This window comes from Urocitellus parryii, chromosome 4 (genome assembly GCF_045843805.1).
Source record: "Urocitellus parryii isolate mUroPar1 chromosome 4, mUroPar1.hap1, whole genome shotgun sequence".
NCBI classification, from domain to species: Eukaryota; Metazoa; Chordata; class Mammalia; order Rodentia; family Sciuridae; genus Urocitellus; species Urocitellus parryii.
This window is the reverse complement of record NC_135534.1, coordinates 173,933,837-173,953,432: the sequence shown is the minus strand read 5'-3', so window position 1 is coordinate 173,953,432 and position 19,596 is coordinate 173,933,837. Positions and strand designations below refer to the sequence as shown.

The 19,596-nt window shown below is 35.9% G+C and overlaps 1 protein-coding gene across 1 annotated transcript in view; it reads left to right on the top strand.

Moving 5' to 3' along the window:
- Positions 1-348: 348 nt before the first annotated feature.
- Kif24 (kinesin family member 24) overlaps positions 349-19,596 on the top strand; it is a 41,992-nt gene continuing 22,744 nt past the window's right edge. Inside the window, exons 1-5 of the mRNA XM_026387958.2 lie at positions 349-971; positions 6,102-6,291; positions 11,258-11,355; positions 14,734-14,949; positions 18,287-18,374. Of these exons, the coding sequence (XP_026243743.2) occupies positions 349-971; positions 6,102-6,291; positions 11,258-11,355; positions 14,734-14,949; positions 18,287-18,374 (1,215 nt within the window). The remainder of the gene's footprint in view (positions 972-6,101; positions 6,292-11,257; positions 11,356-14,733; positions 14,950-18,286; positions 18,375-19,596) is intronic.

Sequence of the window (19,596 nt, the reverse complement as noted above, 5' to 3'; positions counted from 1 at the left end):
GCATAGTGGTACATGCCTGTAATCCCAGTGACTCAGGTGGGTGAGGCAGGAGGATTGCAAATTCAGGGACAACCTGGGCAATTTAGTGAGAATACTTTATCTCAAAAAATAGAAAGGGCTGGGATGTAGCTCAGTGGTAGAATGCTTTTGTGTTCAATTCCTAGTACTGCTGAATAAATAAATGAATAAATATGTAGATAAATAAATAAAATTGAGAAAATATGACATTTTTCTTCATGTTTTTTTTCAAGTTTTATTTTTTAAAGGAATAATTGTACTACATGTATTCTATTTTAAGTGAAAGACTTTTTTTCTCTTTTTCTTTAGAATTTAAAAATCTTCACAAAAATGGCATCCTGGTTATATGAATGTCTTTGTGAAGCTGAACTTGCACAGTATTATCCTCATTTTACTGCCCTTGGCCTTCAGAAAATAGATGAATTAGCCAAGGTCACAATGAAGGACTACTCCAAATTGGGAGTGCATGACATGAATGACCGTAAACGTCTTTTCCAGCTTATCAAAATTATTAAGATTATGCAGGAAGAAGATAAAGCAGTCAGTAGCCCAGAGCATCCTCTTCAGACAAGCAGCCTGTATATCAAGTCTCAGGAATTCAGATCTGGCCCTCGTAGACAACTACATTTTGATTCTCCTGCTGACAACAAAAACAGAACTGCCAGCAACAATGAGTTTAAAATGTGCAATATGTCAGATTCTTCTGGAAATGAACAGAAGTCCACTTACCTAAAAGTGCTAGATCACATGCTATCAGATGATTACCAGTACCACGCAAAAGCAAGAACTCTGAATGCCACAACTGCTGATTCCTGTGTGCAAACAGAAACTAACACTTCACTCTTTTCATCAAATTTCTTTTCTCCAATACTGGGAAATTGTGATATTCCCATTATTCAAAGAGTCTCTCATGTTTCAGGGTATAACTATGGAATCCCTCGTTCTTGTATCAGGTAATAAATTGCTTTTTCCTTTCTTTTTTTTTTTTTTTTTTTTTTTTTTTTTTAAGGGAAGGTAGCTCAGGCAAGGGAAAGTCTCTCCTTGGCCAAAGGAAAGCAACTACTTTTTATTTACAACAGATGAATGTCACATAAAAGTGATAAGTGAACAGCTTTTGCATCAATAATAGAAATATCTGGATGAGAGGAAATTAATGAGGAATTGGAACTTTCTGGATGGGAGAAAGATATTGTTCATGTGCCAGTATCTGTTGTTATTCTTCTAGCAGACCTATTTTCATTATTATAACATAACATGATGCGTCTAGTGCATCTATGAAAGTAAAAATAGTTAACTGGCCTTCTTCAATAGGAAAAACATTATACAACTCATACGATTTTTTTAGGGTATCAAATTCACTTAAACCAACCAGGAAACTTATAGCTTAGTTAAAAATAAAGAACAAAAAATTAAGTAGGTCTTTGGAGCAGTTAGTTCATCTGCACACATTGAAATATCCTGATTTTTTTTTTTTTTTTTTTTTTTTTTTTTTTGTGGTGCTGGGTCTTGAGCCCAGGGCCTTGACCATGCTAGGAAGCACTTTTATCAATGAACTACATCCTCAGTCTGTGATCCTGATTTTGAGTGCTTTTTATTGTGGGTCCATTTCTGAAAATTTTAGTGATTACAAAGAGTAAGACACTTTTGGGGGAGATTAGTTATTAAGTCCAGATAATAATGTTATTTTCACCTAATGTTTCAAGTTAAAATACGGTCCCTAAGAGGTGAAATATTGAGAAATCCCTAATATTAAGAATGATATAGGGGCTGGAGTTGTGGCTCATCGGTAGAGTGCTTGCCTCACATGTGTGAGGCACTGGGTTCAATTCTTAGCACCATATATAAATAAGTGAATAAAATAAAGGTCCATCAACTCTAAAATAAATTTTTTAAAAAAGAATGATATAATAGAAAATGTGTTCTTTAGAAAAATTATATTCTTGTTTTGTTTTAAAAATAATATGTGGTGAGGTGGCGCATGCCTATAATCCCAGTGGCTTGGGAGGCTGAGGCAGGAAGATCGTGAGTTCAAAGCCATCCCCAGCAAAAGTGCTGCACTAAGTAACTCAGTGAGACCCTCACTCTAAATAAAAAACAAAATAGGGATGAGGATGTGGCTTAGTGGTCAGTCCCCTGAGTTCAATTTTTTTTTTAAATGATATGTTGAATTATAGGAAAACAAAATTCATTCTTTTTTTTTTTTTTTTTTTTTTTTTGTACCAGGGATTGAATGCAGGGACCCTTTAACCACTGAGCCACATCCCCAGCCTTTTTAAAATAAATTTTTTATTTAGAGACAAGTTTTCGTTAAATTGCTTTAAGTCCTCACTAACTTGGTGGGGCTAGCTTTGATCTTGCAATCCACCTGCCTCAGCCTCCAAAGCTGCTGGGATTACAAGCATGCAGCACCGCACCCAGCACAAAATTCTATCTTTTTTAAAAAAATTTTTTTCTTAGTTGTTGATAGATCTTTATTTTATTTATTTATATATGGTGCTGAGAACCGAACTGAGTGCCTCACACATGCCAGGCAAGTGTGCTACCACTGAGCCACAGTCCCAGCCCACAAAATTCTTTCTTAAGCATGTTTTCTTTAAAAAAAAAAAAAAAATGCTGTATCAGATGTGATGACACATGCCTGTAATCCCACCTACTTGGCAGGCTGAAGCAGGAGGATTGCAAGTTTGAGGCCAGCCTCAGCAACTTGTCTTTTATTGAATAATACACAACAATCTAAATTTAAATTATTTGTTAATAAGAATAATACTTTGCATTAGTTAATACAATCAAAGATAGAATGCATATTTTAGTTTAAATATTGCCATTACATTTATTTGACAAATAATAAGTACTATCTGCTTGGCCTGACTCTAGATATAATTAGGATATCTAGGGGCTCAAAGATTCTCAGGAGACAAGGTGAATGGGAATTATATTAGAAAACTGAAGGTAAGAAAGTATTTCCTCAGTAACCATCAATATTATCTTCTCACCCAGACCCTAGATAGTAATCAGGATTCTAGCACACTGAAAAACCACCTTATTACTAATAGGGAGTCTTACTAATAGGGAGTCATTCTATCCAAAGCATTCTCTTTTGTTACCTAAATCAGGTTTTTGGCTGGGTGTGGTAGTACATCCCTGTAATCCCAGTGGCTTGGGAGGCTGAGACAGGAGAATTTCGAGTTCAAAGCCAGCCTCAGTAACTGCAAAGCACTAATCAACTCAGTGAAACTCTGTCTCTAAATAAAATGCAAAATAGGGTTGGGGTTGTGGCTCAGTAGTCAAGTATCCCTGAGTTCAATCCCCGGTACGCCCGCCCCCCCCCCCAAAAAAAAATCAGGTTTTTGCTTTTCAGATATTTCAGAAGTTCAAAATAAATTGCCTGGCTTGGAATTTTAGTGAAAGTCTAAAAAAATTAGGAAATCGATTGCACTGACTTATTTAAGATCTTGAGCTGAGCCTGCTGGTGCATGCCTTTAATTCCAACAGTTGGGAGGCTGAGACAGGGGGATAGAAAGTTCAAAGCCAGCTTTAGCAACTTATCGAGGTCCTAAGTAACTTACTGGATCCTATCTCAAAAACTTAAAAAAGGGCTGAGTATATGTCTCAGTGTTTAAGTGCCCCTGGGTTCCATCTCTGGTATAAAAACCAAAACAAAATGAAACAAGAAAACCAGATCTTGAATATACCTAACTTCGATTGTCTTAACTCTTAAATATTTTTTTTAGTTGTAGTTGGACACAATACATTTTATTTATTTATTTATTTATTTATTTATGGTGATGAGGATGGAACCCAGCACCTCACATGTGCTAGGTGAGCGCTCTACTGCTGAGCCATAACCCCAGCCCCTGTCTTAATTCTTTTCATGTCAAATAGATCATTTACTCCCCCTAAGGAAGATCAGAATTTAAAACCAGTGCCTTTTAGGAGAAGAATGTATTCCTTTTTGCCCTTTGAACTTAAAACCGTAGACCTTTTGTCTGCATGACTTGTCCTAGAGTTCCTGTACAGTTTTAAAAAGGCTAAACATTTTTAGTCTTTGATTAGCTTCATCTGATTAGGTTATTAATACTCAACAACAGCTAGAGATTTTGACCCCAAAATCTTCAATGATGCTAAAATGATGTTAAAATTTTATTTTTTCTTGTGAAAAATTAAACATATGCAAAAGAAGAGCGAATAGAACAATGAATCCCCCACATGCCTATTATCTGTTTTTAATAATTATCAAGATTTTCCCATACTTGAAGCCAGGCACAGTGGGCACATGCCTGCAATCCCAGTGGCTTTGGAGGCTGAGGTAGGAGGATCGCAAGTTCAAAGCCAGCCTTAGCAACTCAGCAAGATCCTGTCTCAAAATAAAAAATAATAAAAGGGCTTGGGATGTGGCTCAGTGGTTGAGGGCCCCTGGCTTCAATTCCTGGTATCCAAAATAAATAAATATTTCCCATACTTATCTCAAAATCATGTTGCTTCACCTCCTCATCCTACCCCAAAAGTACTGGGGCTCGAACCCAGGGCCTTGCAAATGCTAGACAAACCCTCTACCACTGTGCTATGTCCTCAGCACAAATTAATGCTTTTTAAAATTCTCCTATATCTTGGTTGGAAATCAAAAGCATTCTTTAAAAGAAGTTTAAAAAGTAATGTCTTATGAATTATGCTAGAATTTTTATTTACAATTTTGTTTTACCAGTTGAGATCCTGGCCAAAAAAAAAAAAAAATTCTAACCAATTGGAGGGTTCAGAAAATCAGAATTGATATGAAAAAATTACATAGCATTAGTATCTTGTGTAAAATGTATTATGACAGGTGTTTTAGGGACTATCAAAAAATTCTAAAGTGTAAAGGAACAAATAATTTGTCTTGCTAAGGCATTCTTAGTACATGGACCAAAGGGATTGAACCTGGTAAAAACATTTGTTTTCAAAAACCCTGATCACAAGTTGGAAGGCTTCCTGGGCAACTTAGTGAGATCCTGACTCAAAATTTAAAAAAAAAAAAAAAATTCTTTAAAGGGCTTGGGTATAGCTCAGTAGTACAACACTCACCTAGCATGTTCAAATCCGCAGTACCTGCAAACACACATACAATTTTCTTGTTACCTAGTTTTTATACAAGTAAGTGGATATTCTTAGATAATATGCACCATGATGAGACTCAGCAAGTGAACCTGATAAATTTTGTATTCCTAACTCATAGAATATTGCTTCAGATATTGAGTGTTGAGTATGAAGCTAGTGAAGGAATGCATTTGAATTAAAGTTTGAATTAGTGGTAGACAGGACCAATCATAAAATTGTCTTGGGAAGAAGAAATATATAATTCTAACAAACCAATAAATCCATATCAGGATGGAACAAAAAGAACAAAGTTAAAAAATGGAACATAGAGCAGGGCAGAATATATATACAAGGAACCAGAGAAAGAGTACATTGAAATCGACCACCTACTTCAAGGAATTTAGTAAACCCTTGTAAGGTTAAAAAATAATTTAGATTAGTGATCGAGAAAATGGTAAACACACAAGAATAATTGGCTTAAAAGGAAGCAAGAAACATAAGTTTGGGTTTTGTAAAAACCTTGGAGGATTGGTGGCAGCATATTGCATTAGATTTTGAGAATTCATCATCCTGAGTTGTGGGGACATAAAGAGAGAGCATAGGTATACAATCTTAATTGTGACTTGAAAAATTGTGCTCTATATGTATAATATAAATGAATTGCCTTCTGCCGTCATGTATAACAAATTAGAATAAATAAATAATTTAATTTAAAAAATAGCATAAACTGTTAGGAGACCACATCTAAAAACCAGCTAAAATAATTTTTAGGGTTTTGGTTTTTTTTGAGGGGTTTTATTTGGTTTGTTTTTGTGGAGCAAGAAGTAGGTGGAATAGGGATAGAGATGAAAATAATGAGGATTGTTAATAAAAGAATTTTGTTATTTTAGACACTTTGTAATTTAAAAAATATATTATGCCCAGTATACAACAAAATGTACTTATGTTTTTACCTCTTAAGCAGCCTTATCCTATTATTAAAAATTAAAATATATTTATAAACCATGTATCAGACAGAACACCTTAGAGAAAGAGAATCCTTGGACTGAGGTGGAAAAAATCAGAGTCTGTGTTCGAAAACGCCCACTGAGTATAAAAGAAGTACGTCGTGGAGAAATTAATATTATTATTGTAGAAGACAAAGAAACTCTGCTTGTACATGAGAAGAAAGAAGCACTTGACCTCACACAATATATTTTGCAGGTATGATTTTTTTCCTTTTGTGTCTGGAACTTATATTATCAAGTATGTCAATTCTCTGCTTTTTGTTTGAGTGGAATGCATACAAATTGTAAAATCCAGTTCTGTTTCAGTGTTGATATTTGTTCTTGGTGTGAAATTTCATTAAATCATTGATACTTTGGACCTTCAATTTTTAAAAATATGGTGTAACAGGGTATACAAAAATGTAATTCTTCTACTCTTGTGCAATGGAGCTACATCATACATATTTTAACATACTTTACATGCTTTTTATTATATGTATTTAGCAAAAAGGGAGGTAGGAGAGGGTAAAAAGAATTTAAATGAGTGATTGTGCATAGTACCAGTCACTGAACTTATTTAAGCCCCAGGGTGATTATGGGATGGTCACTTAGTTGATCTCTATTCTTGCCTGCATTTTTTTTTTTTTTTTTGTAGTTGGGCAGCATGCCTTTGTTTATTTCATTTTTATGTGGTGCTAAGGATCAAACCCAGTGCCTCACACATGATAGACAAGTGCTCCGTCACTGAGCTATAATCCCAGCCCCTCTTGCCTACATCTTGCAGTGTGAATCTACTCTCCTGATTGTGAGTTTAATGATGAGCAGTATCTTTTTAAATTACAAGGCACTAGATTGCCAACCAAATTCTTATTTTGGTTCCCAACTGTCTTGAACTTAGACTTAATTGGTGGAAATTGAACTCTCAGAAGGCTACTGTATGTAGGGTGATTGCAATGAATAAATATAATCCAGGAATATGTTTTCAAATCTAACATAAGGGTTTAAATAAAGCACTATTAGCTCAGACACATAAAAAAATGTTCCCTGCCAAAATGATTATGAAGAGAGTTTGGTATTGAATGGAACTTTATTCCAAGCTAATAGGTATCCTTATAGTAACTCTTCATTCTCATACGGAATCAACCAACTCCATAGATGGAAGAAATCAAACTTTTGGTACTTTTAAATTTGTGAAACAATTGTGAATAATCTAAAACAGAGAATAGATAATCTGCTAAATGTTAAGATTTTGGAATTCAGAGTTAAGTTCTCCTTAAACATTTGTATTATTTTCATTCTCTCTTCCTTTATCACTCTTATCTCAAAACCCAGTGACTTGGGAGAGGGGAAAAAAAGTGGTGAGTTATCTGATGTGCTAGCAGTTCACCTTAGTCAGCTGAGATCTTATTTCTACTGGGAAAAATCTTAACACTGAAGTCAAGTTGTTAAGACTCTCTTCTTCTTTCAAACTTGCTTTGTTCTTCTTTTTCTTTGGTAACCAAAATTGGTTTTACAGTGACATTCAGCTTATTCCACCAATTCTTTCTATGGGCAATAAATTACTAGGCCACTGTACAATCAACCCAATCACTTTAACAGTCTTATCGATTGCTGATCAATGCACAGTCTATTAGGTTTCAGTGGGAGGTATTTATTTTGAAGATGGTCTAAATGACCAATTTGTGGTAATGCTATCTAGTTCCGTAGCTACTCATAGCCATAGTAATAACTCTAACCAATCACCATCTACCCAAGATTTCCTTAATGATGCTTCAGTCACAGTAATTCCCTTAAGGAGGCATCATCTTATCTTAGTATTTTTCCATTATCCCCAAACACAATAACCTTACTTTTTTGTCATTGCCATTGATCAATATTTATTGAATACCCTTAGTTTCTATGGCATTTTCTCTGCTGTTTGAACTTTGGACCTTTGCTTTCATAGGTCAAAGTTCTTACCTGTCAATGCTGTAATATAAAAATATTGGAAGGACTTTATTTTTCTCTTTTCTTTCCTCAAAGAGTGAAGAAAAGGGAGGTTTATAACAAATGTAGTGCTAAATAAATATTGATTCTAGATTGTTTGTTTTATTTTTTAACTTATTCAGGGATTAAAGCAAAAGGTTTGTGCATCTAATTAAATATGGTATCTTTTCAAATCTTGTTGCTTAGTAAATATGATCATATACATGTAGTTGTACTATCTGATTTAATGATTACCTTTTATAATATCAACACAAATGTAGACAAGAAAACAATATGAATTGTGTATATATATATATATATATATATATATTTATGTTAACTACAGTAGTATACATTCTTCATGAACTTTCATATTTACACATCTTTCATGAAGAATGTTTACAAAAGTATTAGAAAAACCAACATTTAAATCCTATTTATGCACACATCATACACACACACATATCTCCTCTTGAAAGCAGGGAGAGGAGGGGAGAAATAAATCCTATGAAAGGCAAGATATTGATTCTGTTAATAAAGACTTTGTTAGGTACTCTATCAAAAGCTAAAGTTATTCATGAGCATTTATTGAGGGAGAGGAAGAATTTCCATATTCTCAGTGAAATAAAAGGAAACAAAAGTATTCATACATTTGGTTGTGATTTTTATTGAGTCAGGTATAAATAATGTTCATTAAAGCCAGATTTTACAAATATATTTAAATTTATTATTGATCTTTTAAAGCTTATTCAAAAGTATAATGAACCCTGTGTACCTACCACCCCGCTTTAATAGTTGTTAACAGCTTAGCATTTTAAAAATCTCATCACATCCTTCAAAAGACTAAAAGTTCACAGATCTTTTTATCATTCTTCACAGATTCATTTTTCTCTTACCACCTGACTTTTGGAATTATTTTCTAATTGATAAACTTGATTTTGTGGTGCCAGTTTCTTCTTAAATGATCTAACAAGCTTTCTATGTAATATAATGGTACACAAAGCAATTGAATATGGGATAGAGTGACCCACATTAAATAGCCCAAGTCCAGTTTTCTGGATCTGCCCATACAATTTTTTTCTTAACTGGATATTTAGAGCTATATCAAAAGTTAGCAGAAGGTAGGGCCTTATCACTCATTCATTGTGTATGGGCTCTCATACTACAGTGAGCCTGGAATTTATTAGCATTTCTAACTCAGATATAGTTGGGTTGCTAATATGGTAAGCTGATAAATTATGCAAATAATTACAGCTGCTGAATTAATGCTTTCCAGACTCAATGTAACAGAGCTTCCCATCTTTCCTTTTCCAAATTACCATGATTTTTTTACTCAAAACATCTTAGAACCCTTTCTCTCCCCATATCCAGTCAGTTGCCAGGTTTTCATCTCCTTATTTCCATTATCATCATCTAATTTAGATCCTTCCTAACTTACAACTGAATTGTTTTGATTTGTTTTATTTATGGTGCTGGGAACTGAACTCAGGGTGGTGTGGGAGGCTTTTCCACAGCGCTATATACCCAGCCCTTTTTATTTTTTATTTGAGAAGGGTCTCACTAAGTTACTTAGGGCCTTGCTAATTGCTGAGGCTGGCCTCAAACTTGCAAACCTCCTGCCTCAGCCTTCTGAAATCACTGGGATTACAGGCATATACCCCCACACCGGCACCACTGAATTATTACTAGAGTTCCTTTTCCCAGTCCATTCATATTGTAAAGCCAAATTAATCTTTCAGTGAAATAACTCAGATTGGGCTGGGGATGTGGCTCAAGCGGTAGCGCGCTCGCCTGGCATGCATGCGGCCCGGGTTCGATCCTCAGCACCACATACCAACAAAGATGTTGTGTCCGCCGAGAACTAAAAAATGAATATTAAAAATTCTCTCTCTCTCTCTCTCTCCCCTCTCTCACTCTCTCTTAAAAAAAAAAAAAAGAAATAACTCAGATTATCGTTCTCCTTTGTTACATTTTTTATTGTCTCCCCCATTTACTGAATTGAATATGAGCATTCTGTCAACTCCTTTAAAGCTAGTATTCCAAGACCTCTATGACATAGTCATAACTCTGTTTCCTTGTCTTACTTTCCTCCTTATAAAGGTCCTATTTTTCAGACTCCTTGGATTCTTGCTGTTCTTTATTTATTTATTTTTTTTTAGAGAGAGTGAGAGAGGAGAGAGAGAGAGAGAGAGAATTTTTAACATTTATTTTTTAGTTCTCGGCAGACACAACATCTTTGTTGGTATGTGGTGCTGAGGATCGAACCCGGGCCGCACGCATGCCAGGCGAGCGCGCTACCGCTTGAGCCACATCCCCAGCCCTCTTGCTGTTCTTTAAAAAATTGATTAACAGTTAATTCTTCAACTTTCCTGCTTTGAATCTTTGCTCCTACTTCCCCTAATTTCTCTCCATCTCCACCTCTCAAATTCCTCTTCCCCTGCATGGTATAGTCTCATACAGTCTTTTTTCATAATATCTTTCCCAGTCAGAGAGACCATGTCTTTTTCCATTGACTTCCACACATACTTTCTTTTAAGTTTCTGCTGCCTTATAGTCATTTGTATGTTTGTGTTAAAGAACATCTTTAGGAGGTGGTCTATATCTTTGGGTTCCTTCATCTGCCTACTGCAGTATGCATTCTACCAGTTGAACAATAAATGTTTATGGAACTAAAATTTAAGTTTTATAACCTACAGAATGGAAATCTTCCCTAGAATTTCCCCAAATTTTCAAATATACTGGCCTTAACCGACTATAAGTATAATCCCCTATAGAATTCAATTACTCTCCCAGACCTAAAGACGATTGATTGGCTCACTCATTTTCATTCATTGATTTACTTATCTAAGTGATAGCAGAAATTGTATGTCTTAGATTTTTACATTGTTAGAACATGGCTACAGAGATCTCAAGTTAAAAAAAAAGCACTGTCATTTAACAGTTATTGTTTATTTACTTGAGTTTGTCATGGTCAGTTACTATTATTTAAAAATATATTTAGACCTTTATTATGTGTTAACTAGAATAGTAGTTAAGAAATTCCAGGGGCTGGAGTTGTAGCTCAGTGGTAGAATGCTTGCTTAGCATGTGTGAGGCACAGGGTTTGATTCTCAGCACTGTGTATAAATAGATAAAATAAAGGTCCATCAACAACTAAAAAATAAATAAGAAATTACAGAAAATGTCTGTTTTTTTAAAAAATCAAATTTATTTTTCAGCATGTGTTTTATTTTGATGAAGTCTTTGGTGAGGCATGTACCAATGGAGATGTATACATGAAGACTACTTACCCACTCATTCAGCATATTTTCAATGGGTGAGAAAAATTATTTGCTTTTCTTGCTTTTTGTTTTCTATTTTCCATAAGTCATATTTCTGTACAAATATCATTTATGCTTTTCACTTCTTTTGACTGGAACATGAATTCTGTGTTTTGATCTAATGAGTTCAGATTCTAGAAGAGTACACTGTCTCAATTTATAGGATTTACCAAGCATTCAGAAATTTGCAGCAGAATTTCCTTTTACACCCATGATATTGTCTCTTAACAATCTGTAAACAACTTAATTTTATCAAAGTCTTCATAATTCAAAGACTTAAGTGTTTTGATAATAGAAACACCTATGTATTCTGGCTACAGTTCAGTTGATTTTTTTCATCAGAGTAGGATAGATAAGTAAATATCATTTATCAACTTCTCATAGATGTATTTATTTGAAATTGTTATTCACACTTAGTAAACATTAATGACGGGGAGGAGAACAGGCATTAAATTGGACAAAAAAAGTTAGTAGGAGCCTGTTATATATTTAAAATGTAGGTGTGTACTAGAGGAAAATGCCAAATAACCTGATAGAATCACTAATTCTGGATAATTTTTACTTTTAATTTTATAATTTTTATTTATGTATTTATTTTGCAGGACTGGGGGAATCAAACCCAAGTTTTTACTCATGCCATGCAAGCACTCTATCACTGGCCTACATCCCCAGCCCTTATTTAAAAAAAAAAACTTAAAAGTAGAGTTATGATTTGCATACAATAAAAATCACATATAGTATTCAGGTTTGATGGGGTTTGATTGCTGTATATACATACTCATACCTGAACAAGACATAGAACATTTCCATCAACCCAGAATGTTCTCTCCAGGTTTTTGTGTTATCATCGACCTGCTTTACTTTACTATCTTACTCTCAAGATAGCCCACATTCTCCCTTGAATGTTTCTCTACCTCCTAAGAATCCTTTGTCTATGTCTTTGTCTGGCTCTTGCTGAAATTCTTTTCCATCAAGAATGCCAATAACTCCACTGATCCTGAGTTGAATTTCTCCTTTCCTCTAGAAAATCCTGGGACCCTTTCTGGAGATATTTCTTCTGCATGACAGTATTGTCAGTCTTTCTTATTTTAGTCGATCTTATAGGTATGAAATCATATCTTACCAAGGTTCTAATCTGAATTTCTCTAGTGCCTAGCACTACTGACCATCTTTTCATGTGCATATTGACCATTTGAATATCTTCATTTGCCCATTTTTTTGTGTTATCTTTTTATTGTTATTTTGTAGAGTTTTTAATTTAAAAAATTTTTTCTAAGCAGGCTAATAAAGCACAAATATCTTTCATGTTCAATTTCTTATGCACTAAAGATAGGGAGTGCTTTTTGAGAGAGCAAGTTTCTAAAACAAGTTTGAATTTGAACATCAAGACTTTAGTAATAAAAGATATAGTTGCAAATTAAGTGCATACAATATGTAAAATGTAGTAAGATTTTCTTACCCATATTTGTTATTTAAAAAAAAATCATCCCTAAAATATTTAGAAGATAGATACTCATTCTGTTGGATCTTCTAGAGTAAGTTCAGATTTTCTTCCTGTATTCCTTTTCCTAACTGTACCTATGTCCCATGCCAGTGTATTTAAACTACCTATGCTGCCAGGCTTGGTGGCACATGCCTGTAATCCCAGTGACTCAGGAGGCTGAGGCAGGAGGGTCTTGAGTTCAAAGCCATCCTCAGCAACTTAACAAGGCCCTAAGCAACTTAGTGAGACCCTGCCTCAAAAAATAAAAAGGACTGGGGATGTGGTTCAGTAGTTAAGCACCCTTGGGTTCAATTCCCAGTACCAAAAAAGATAAATAAAAAAATAAACTACCTATGCTTCTGGGAGCCAGGATTCAAAAGACAAGGAATAACTGGTCTCTGTTCGAAACAGCTTAAATCTGATTAGCTCCCATCTCTTGTTTCTCACCAAGGTTTCCTTGCTCTTCTCATTTCATTCTTTATTTTCTACCTGACTTCAAGTGCCTTTCTGGGAACTTGTCTCTTTGCCCACCTCTAGCTTCCTCTTATTCTTACCCAATACATGGACTTTATTTCTTTTGCAAGCATCTACTTTTATCAGTAACCCATATGATTTGTGTTCAAGAGTCTGTAATAGCTCTTCATACCAATATTATGTTAAGTCACTACTTAGCACTGCATAACTGGGTCCCATAATACTCAGATAATCTTGGCCTCCAGCTCCTCCTTTAACATACTATAATTGGCAATCTGGCCTCCTGAACTCCCTTTTCTACCTCTTATTCTATAGTTATTCACTCTCATATAGGATGTGTGCACACACAGGTACCCACATGCAAAAATAGCGATTTTTTTCCCACTTAGTATCATAAAGACATCAGGACTGGAAGGGATTTTTAGAAACCAGATAACCCATAAATTTACTGGTGAAAGTGAAAATTCACACCCAGAGAGAAGTAAAGTGCCTTTCCTAAAGCCTGTAGTTAATTAACGGCAGGGCAAAGACCAAAACCCAAGTTTTTTGCTTCAATATTTGACATGTCTGCCATGCCAAATCTATGCTACTACTGTGGTCTGCTCACACTGTTCCTATTCCACAGTAGTGGCTCTCTGCCTTCTCAGCTTGCTTTCAAGGTCCAGTCCAGTTTTCTACTCCTATGAGTCTTTCCTCAGATGCTTTGCTTACATTGATTTTATCTTTGTCCAAACTTCCTTAATTATCATATGAGTGTAGTCACTACTATCCTATTTATTATATGATTTTCTATTACTTATTATGTTTGTTTTAATTCTCTATTACTTCTTTTTCCACATCTTTCTAAATAATAAGGTGAAATCTTCTTTTGATTATCTAAAGCACCTACCATGGGGTAGGAACTAAGTAAATGCTTGTTGACTAAGTGATTTTTTTCTTTTTTTTCCTATACTAGGGATTGAACTTAGGAGTTCTCTACCATTAAGCTACATCCCCAGCCCATTTTGTGTTTTTATTTTGAGACAGGCCTCACTCAGTTGTTTAGAGCCACACTAACTTGCTAAGGTTAGCCTCAAACTTTTATTCCTCCAAACCACTGATTTTTCTTCCTTTCTGGATTATAGGCATGCAACACCATGCCTGACATCATCAAGTGATTTTTTTTAAAGTCTTCATTTCCTTATCTTCCATAGTTGTTTTACATAATTATATCACTTCCACAAAAAATTCCTATAAGAAAACTCAACACATTTGTTTGAGAATTTTTTGCTATGTTTTCATAATATAAAACCTTTCTTTCCTTAAAGAATTGTATGTTTATAGGATTCTGTTTATACCTAACTTGTCATTAAAAATCTATATGTAAATTAGCACTTCTTTTAATATGAATAAATGATTCAAATTATTCTTCTCCCAGAGGCAATGCTACTTGCTTTGCATATGGACAAACAGGTGCTGGAAAGACCTACACTATGATAGGAACTCATCAGAACCCAGGACTGTATGCTCTGGCAGCCAAAGATATCTTCAGGCAACTAGAAATGTCCCAGCCAAGAAGGCATTTCTTTGTGTGGATCAGCTTTTATGAAATCTACTGTGGACAGCTTTATGACCTCCTAAATAGAAGAAAAAGGTACTGGATATGAATTGTCATTACAGAATGAACCAGACCTGATGCATGTGGGGAGGAGTGAGTTGAGGCTGAGCATGGTGGAAAACTAGGAAAACTTAATCAGCATGAGACTAGAATCCCAGCAAGGGTATCCGATAAAGATGTTCAAGTTTCATGTGCTTTAGGCAAGCAGTGGAATGAGGTCTGGAAAAGCAGTTCCTGTTCAAATAGGGAGGCCATGATACGGCAGGCCCTCATCAAAGAGGGCCACTAGGGTACTGAGCAACTGAAGAAGCCAGCAATTAGGCTTAGACTATTGTCCTCTGGACTACTCCATCAAAAAAGGGGCCTTTGGGTATGCCACAATTGAGAGAACGTGTAGGTATCTAGAATTCTGTCCAGGCACACAACTGCCAATAAAAAGGTTCTATTCTGGGGATGCGCTGGGCCAGAGTTGCTTTTCTTTTTTACCTGTGTTGGTGTCAAAGCTGTGTATTAGCTCAATCATGGCTTCTCTTCCAAGCCCAATGCCCCTATTAAAAGTCCTTTCTAGTCAGAATGCCCATTTTATTTAAAGAGAGTTGGCATGAGAATAAAAGTCACTATTGTGCTGTGTGTGTGTGTGTGTGTGTGCGTGCGTGTTTATGTATGTATGTGTTTCTTTGGGCAAAAGGCCAATTAGGATATCTAGCTTTTTCTGAATAATTCTTTAATGAATTGCCCAGATTATTTCCCTGTATATTTACATTCTTTAATTGTAGATAGGGGGATGGGATTATAATAACTCCCAAGTTTGAAGCTTCTGTGAGGCTTACTAGGGAAGAATCATACTTATTACTCTGCAGATGTCTTGAGCTATATGTAATTTTGTTTGTTTTATTTTTTTTCCTTTTTTTTTTTGAAATATTTTTTAGTTGTCAGTGGACCTTTATTTATTCATATAGGGTGCTGAGAATTGAACCCAGTGCCTCACACATGCTAGGCAAGTGCTCTACCACTGAACCACAACCCCAGCCCTGTTTGTTTGATTTTATATCTCTGTTGATTAGCTAATATAACTTAGTCTGTGGCCAGCGCAGACGGTAAACACAGGGAAATTCTCAGGGAGTTAGAAATAAAACACAGACACACAATTTTACCTTTAAACCAAGCTCCAGGACGGCTCCTTGTGCTCTCTGCCTCAAGCTCCCAACCCAAGAAGGGCAGGGAAGTCCTGCCGCTTTTTCTACTACTGATGCCTCAAAACACTCAGCCGGGGAGTAACTCAGTCACGTGCAAGGTTGGTCTCCCACAATATAATTTTTTTTTTTCAGTACTGGTGATTAGACCCAGAGGTACTGTATCCCCAGCCCTTTTTATGAGGCAGTGTCTCCCTACATTGCCAAGGCTGGCCTTAGACTTGTGATTCTCCTGCTTCAGCCTCCCAAGTAGCTGGATTACCAGTGTGTCCCACTGTGTCTGGCTTAATATGATCTTTTTATTTCCTACCTTATGGGACTTTGGAAATGTTCTGGTCTACTGATGTCTTGTTTCCTGGTTTCATAGTTATGTTTTATCTTGTTTTTTAAAAAAAAAAAATATATATATATATATTTTATAATGCAGGGACTTTGACAAGGTTTATATGCTAAGTCTGATTCTTAAACTGGAAAACAAAAATTAAGGATTGTCAAATTTCTAAAAGTAGAGGATGTTGTTTTCAGAGCCTTGCATAAAAGGTGAAGTAATATAACTCTAGCTTATGTGACTTAAAAATTTAGCAGTATATTTTTAATTATCCACTAAGAACCTCCCTGGGGTTAGCTTAGGACATTGGGTCTAGCATATATGAGGAATCTGAAAACTAGATCCTTCTTTCATTCCAGAAGGCGGACTACTCAGTAGTTTGTTTCCAAGAGATCATGGGCATTGGCAAGACTGTTTTCGTCCAATTCTTCTGTAAAAGTTTGCAATTTTGGTGATACTAAGGACTGAATTCATAAGCATTCTACCAACTGAGCTACATTCCCAGCCTTTTTATTTTTTAGACAGGATTTTTCTAAATTGCTAAGACTGGCATTGGACTTGTGATCCTCCTACCTCAGCCCCAGAGTAGCTGGAATTATAGGCATTCATTTTCTTTCTTTCTTTGGGTGTATGGGGGACAGGGTTTGCTGTAAAGTGGAATTCCATTATTCACCTTAATCGGTATCTTATTAAGGGGAAAAATATCCTTTGATGAATCTTTGATGCCCTTGATATATCTGGTTTAATGATAATGGAGTCCATAAGTCCATAACCTTTTGTTACCTTATTCACAGGTCTGAGGCATTCACATTAGCTCTTCCTGTCTACCATGGAAGATGTGTAGACTTCAGGGTTAGTTTACTCCAACAGCTTGGGGATGTTAGAAGGACCAAGTTTGCTTCTCTGCTCTTCTATAGTGTTTGCTTCATCTTAAAACTAGTTCTCTTTATAGAAAAAAAATGTCTGCCACTGCTCCTAAGACTATATGCTTTCACTTTTAGAGAGAGAAGCAGAGTACCTCACCACCAGGCACCTAATAAGAGATCAGGACTCTATCTATCTATCTGTCTGTCTATCTATGTATCTATCTATCTATCTATCTATCTATCTATCTATCTTATTTAGAGACAGGGTCTCCATGAGTTGTTTAGCACTTTGCTTTTTGCTGAGGCTGGCTTTGAACTCGCAATCCTCCTGTCTCAGCCTCCCAAACCTCTGGGATTACAGGCTTGCACCATCATGCCCGACCAGGACTTTATTTTCATTCAACAATCATTATAGCTGAGAATATACCATACCATCCACTGATTGGCATAGGTCTGGATTATATGCTTATTCTTTCTTTCTTTTTTTTTTTTTAAACTAGGGATTTGAACCTAAGGGTGCTCTACCACTGAGCTGCATTCCCAGTCCCTTTTTTTTTTTAATACTTATTTTTTAGTTTTAGGTGGACACAATATCTTTATTTTACATTATGTGGTGCTGAGAATCAAACCCAGTGCCTCATGCATTCTAGGTGAGCATGCTACCACTTGAGCCACATCCCCAGCCCTCCCAGTCTCTTTTAATTTTTTATTTTGAGACAGGGTCTTGCTCAGTTGCCTAGTCTGGTCACAAATTTGCAGTCCTCTTGCCTCAGCCTCTGGAGTAGCTGGAATTATAGGGTGGGATTACAGATTATGGAAGTCTGAGGCTAAGGTCAGGAGAGTAGGACTGGGGAGAAGAAGTTTTCTATTCCACCCAAGTGGCAAAACTGCTACTTAATGGGGAGTGGGAGAATTGTTTCTGGGGAGACAAGAACAAAGTCTGTTAAAGCAGCGCCAACATACCAACCATATTTTTGCATCTGCAGGCTCTTCGCAAGAGAAGATAGCAAGCATGTGGTACAGATAGTGGGACTGCAGGAGCTCCAGGTGGATAGTGTGGAGGTCCTCTTAGAGGTAATTAATTCTTCTTTATTACTCCCCTATAGCAGCCTAAGTCCAGGAAAGAATTTGTTCTGCCACCTAGTAGGTAGAAGCTCTCAGATCTAGGCAAAGGACAATGATAAGCACACCACTTCAAAATTGTAAAATGTGAGTCATCTTCTCAGAGGATGGCTTGTTTCTTCACAGAGTTGATGTTCCAATGCTATGGAGTGGGAGGTAGGACGTGTGGGAAAAGCTAATTCTTGGCAAAGTTGCTCCTGCACCAGTTTCAAAGACTGCTTTTGTGTTTTTCTGTGACAGTGAACTCTGGGGAATGCTGCTGGAGACAAACATTTTTATTTAAAAAAAAAAAAAAATGGGGGATGGGAGGTCCTGGAAATTGAACCCAAAGGGCACTCTGCCACTGAGCTACATCCCCAGATTTTCTTCTCTCTCTCTCTCTCTCTCTTTTTTTTTAAATACAGGGCCTCTCTTAAATTGCTGAAGCTAGCCTCAAACTTGGATGGATTTTTCTGCCTTATCCTTTCAATTTCCTTTTCCTGAGACTAATTAATTAGGTTTTAACTAATTTTATTAGGTTTTTAAAATCCTTCCACAGATTTTTTTTTTCTTTCAGAGTCTTTCACATACTGAGAAAGAACTCTACTCCACTAAGCTACAACCTCAGCCCTTTTTGTTTTCATTGTGAGATAGGGTCTCACAAAGTTGCCTAGGCTGGCCTTGAATTTGCAATCCTTTGGCCTCAATCTTCCAAGTAGCTGGGATTGCATGCCACCATGCCTAGCTAAGAATTTAAAAATCTCCTTTTATTAAAAAATTATCCTTTTATTATAACAAAAGTAATACTTGCTTATTATTAAATCTGAACATTATAGGAACACATAAGAAAATAGAAAATAAAGATCCTTTTAACTTACTTTATACAACTAGACCCCATCCCACCACTGACTTGCAATCCCCCTGAGATATCCACTGTTCTAGGTATTTATTAACTTATGTATAAATACATTTCTGGTGAACTTTCCTTTAATGCAGTGGTCCTCTGGCTTTACATTAGATCACTTATATACTGTTATTTCCTTACCTTAAAAATGATTTAACCTTTTTTATTGTGGAAAAAAATAGCACTACTCAGAAAAATGCATGAAACCTAAGTGTGTACAGTGTAAAGAAGCAAGCACCCTAGCAATCAGCCATGGAGATCAAGAAATAGAACATTTTAGTACCTCAAAAG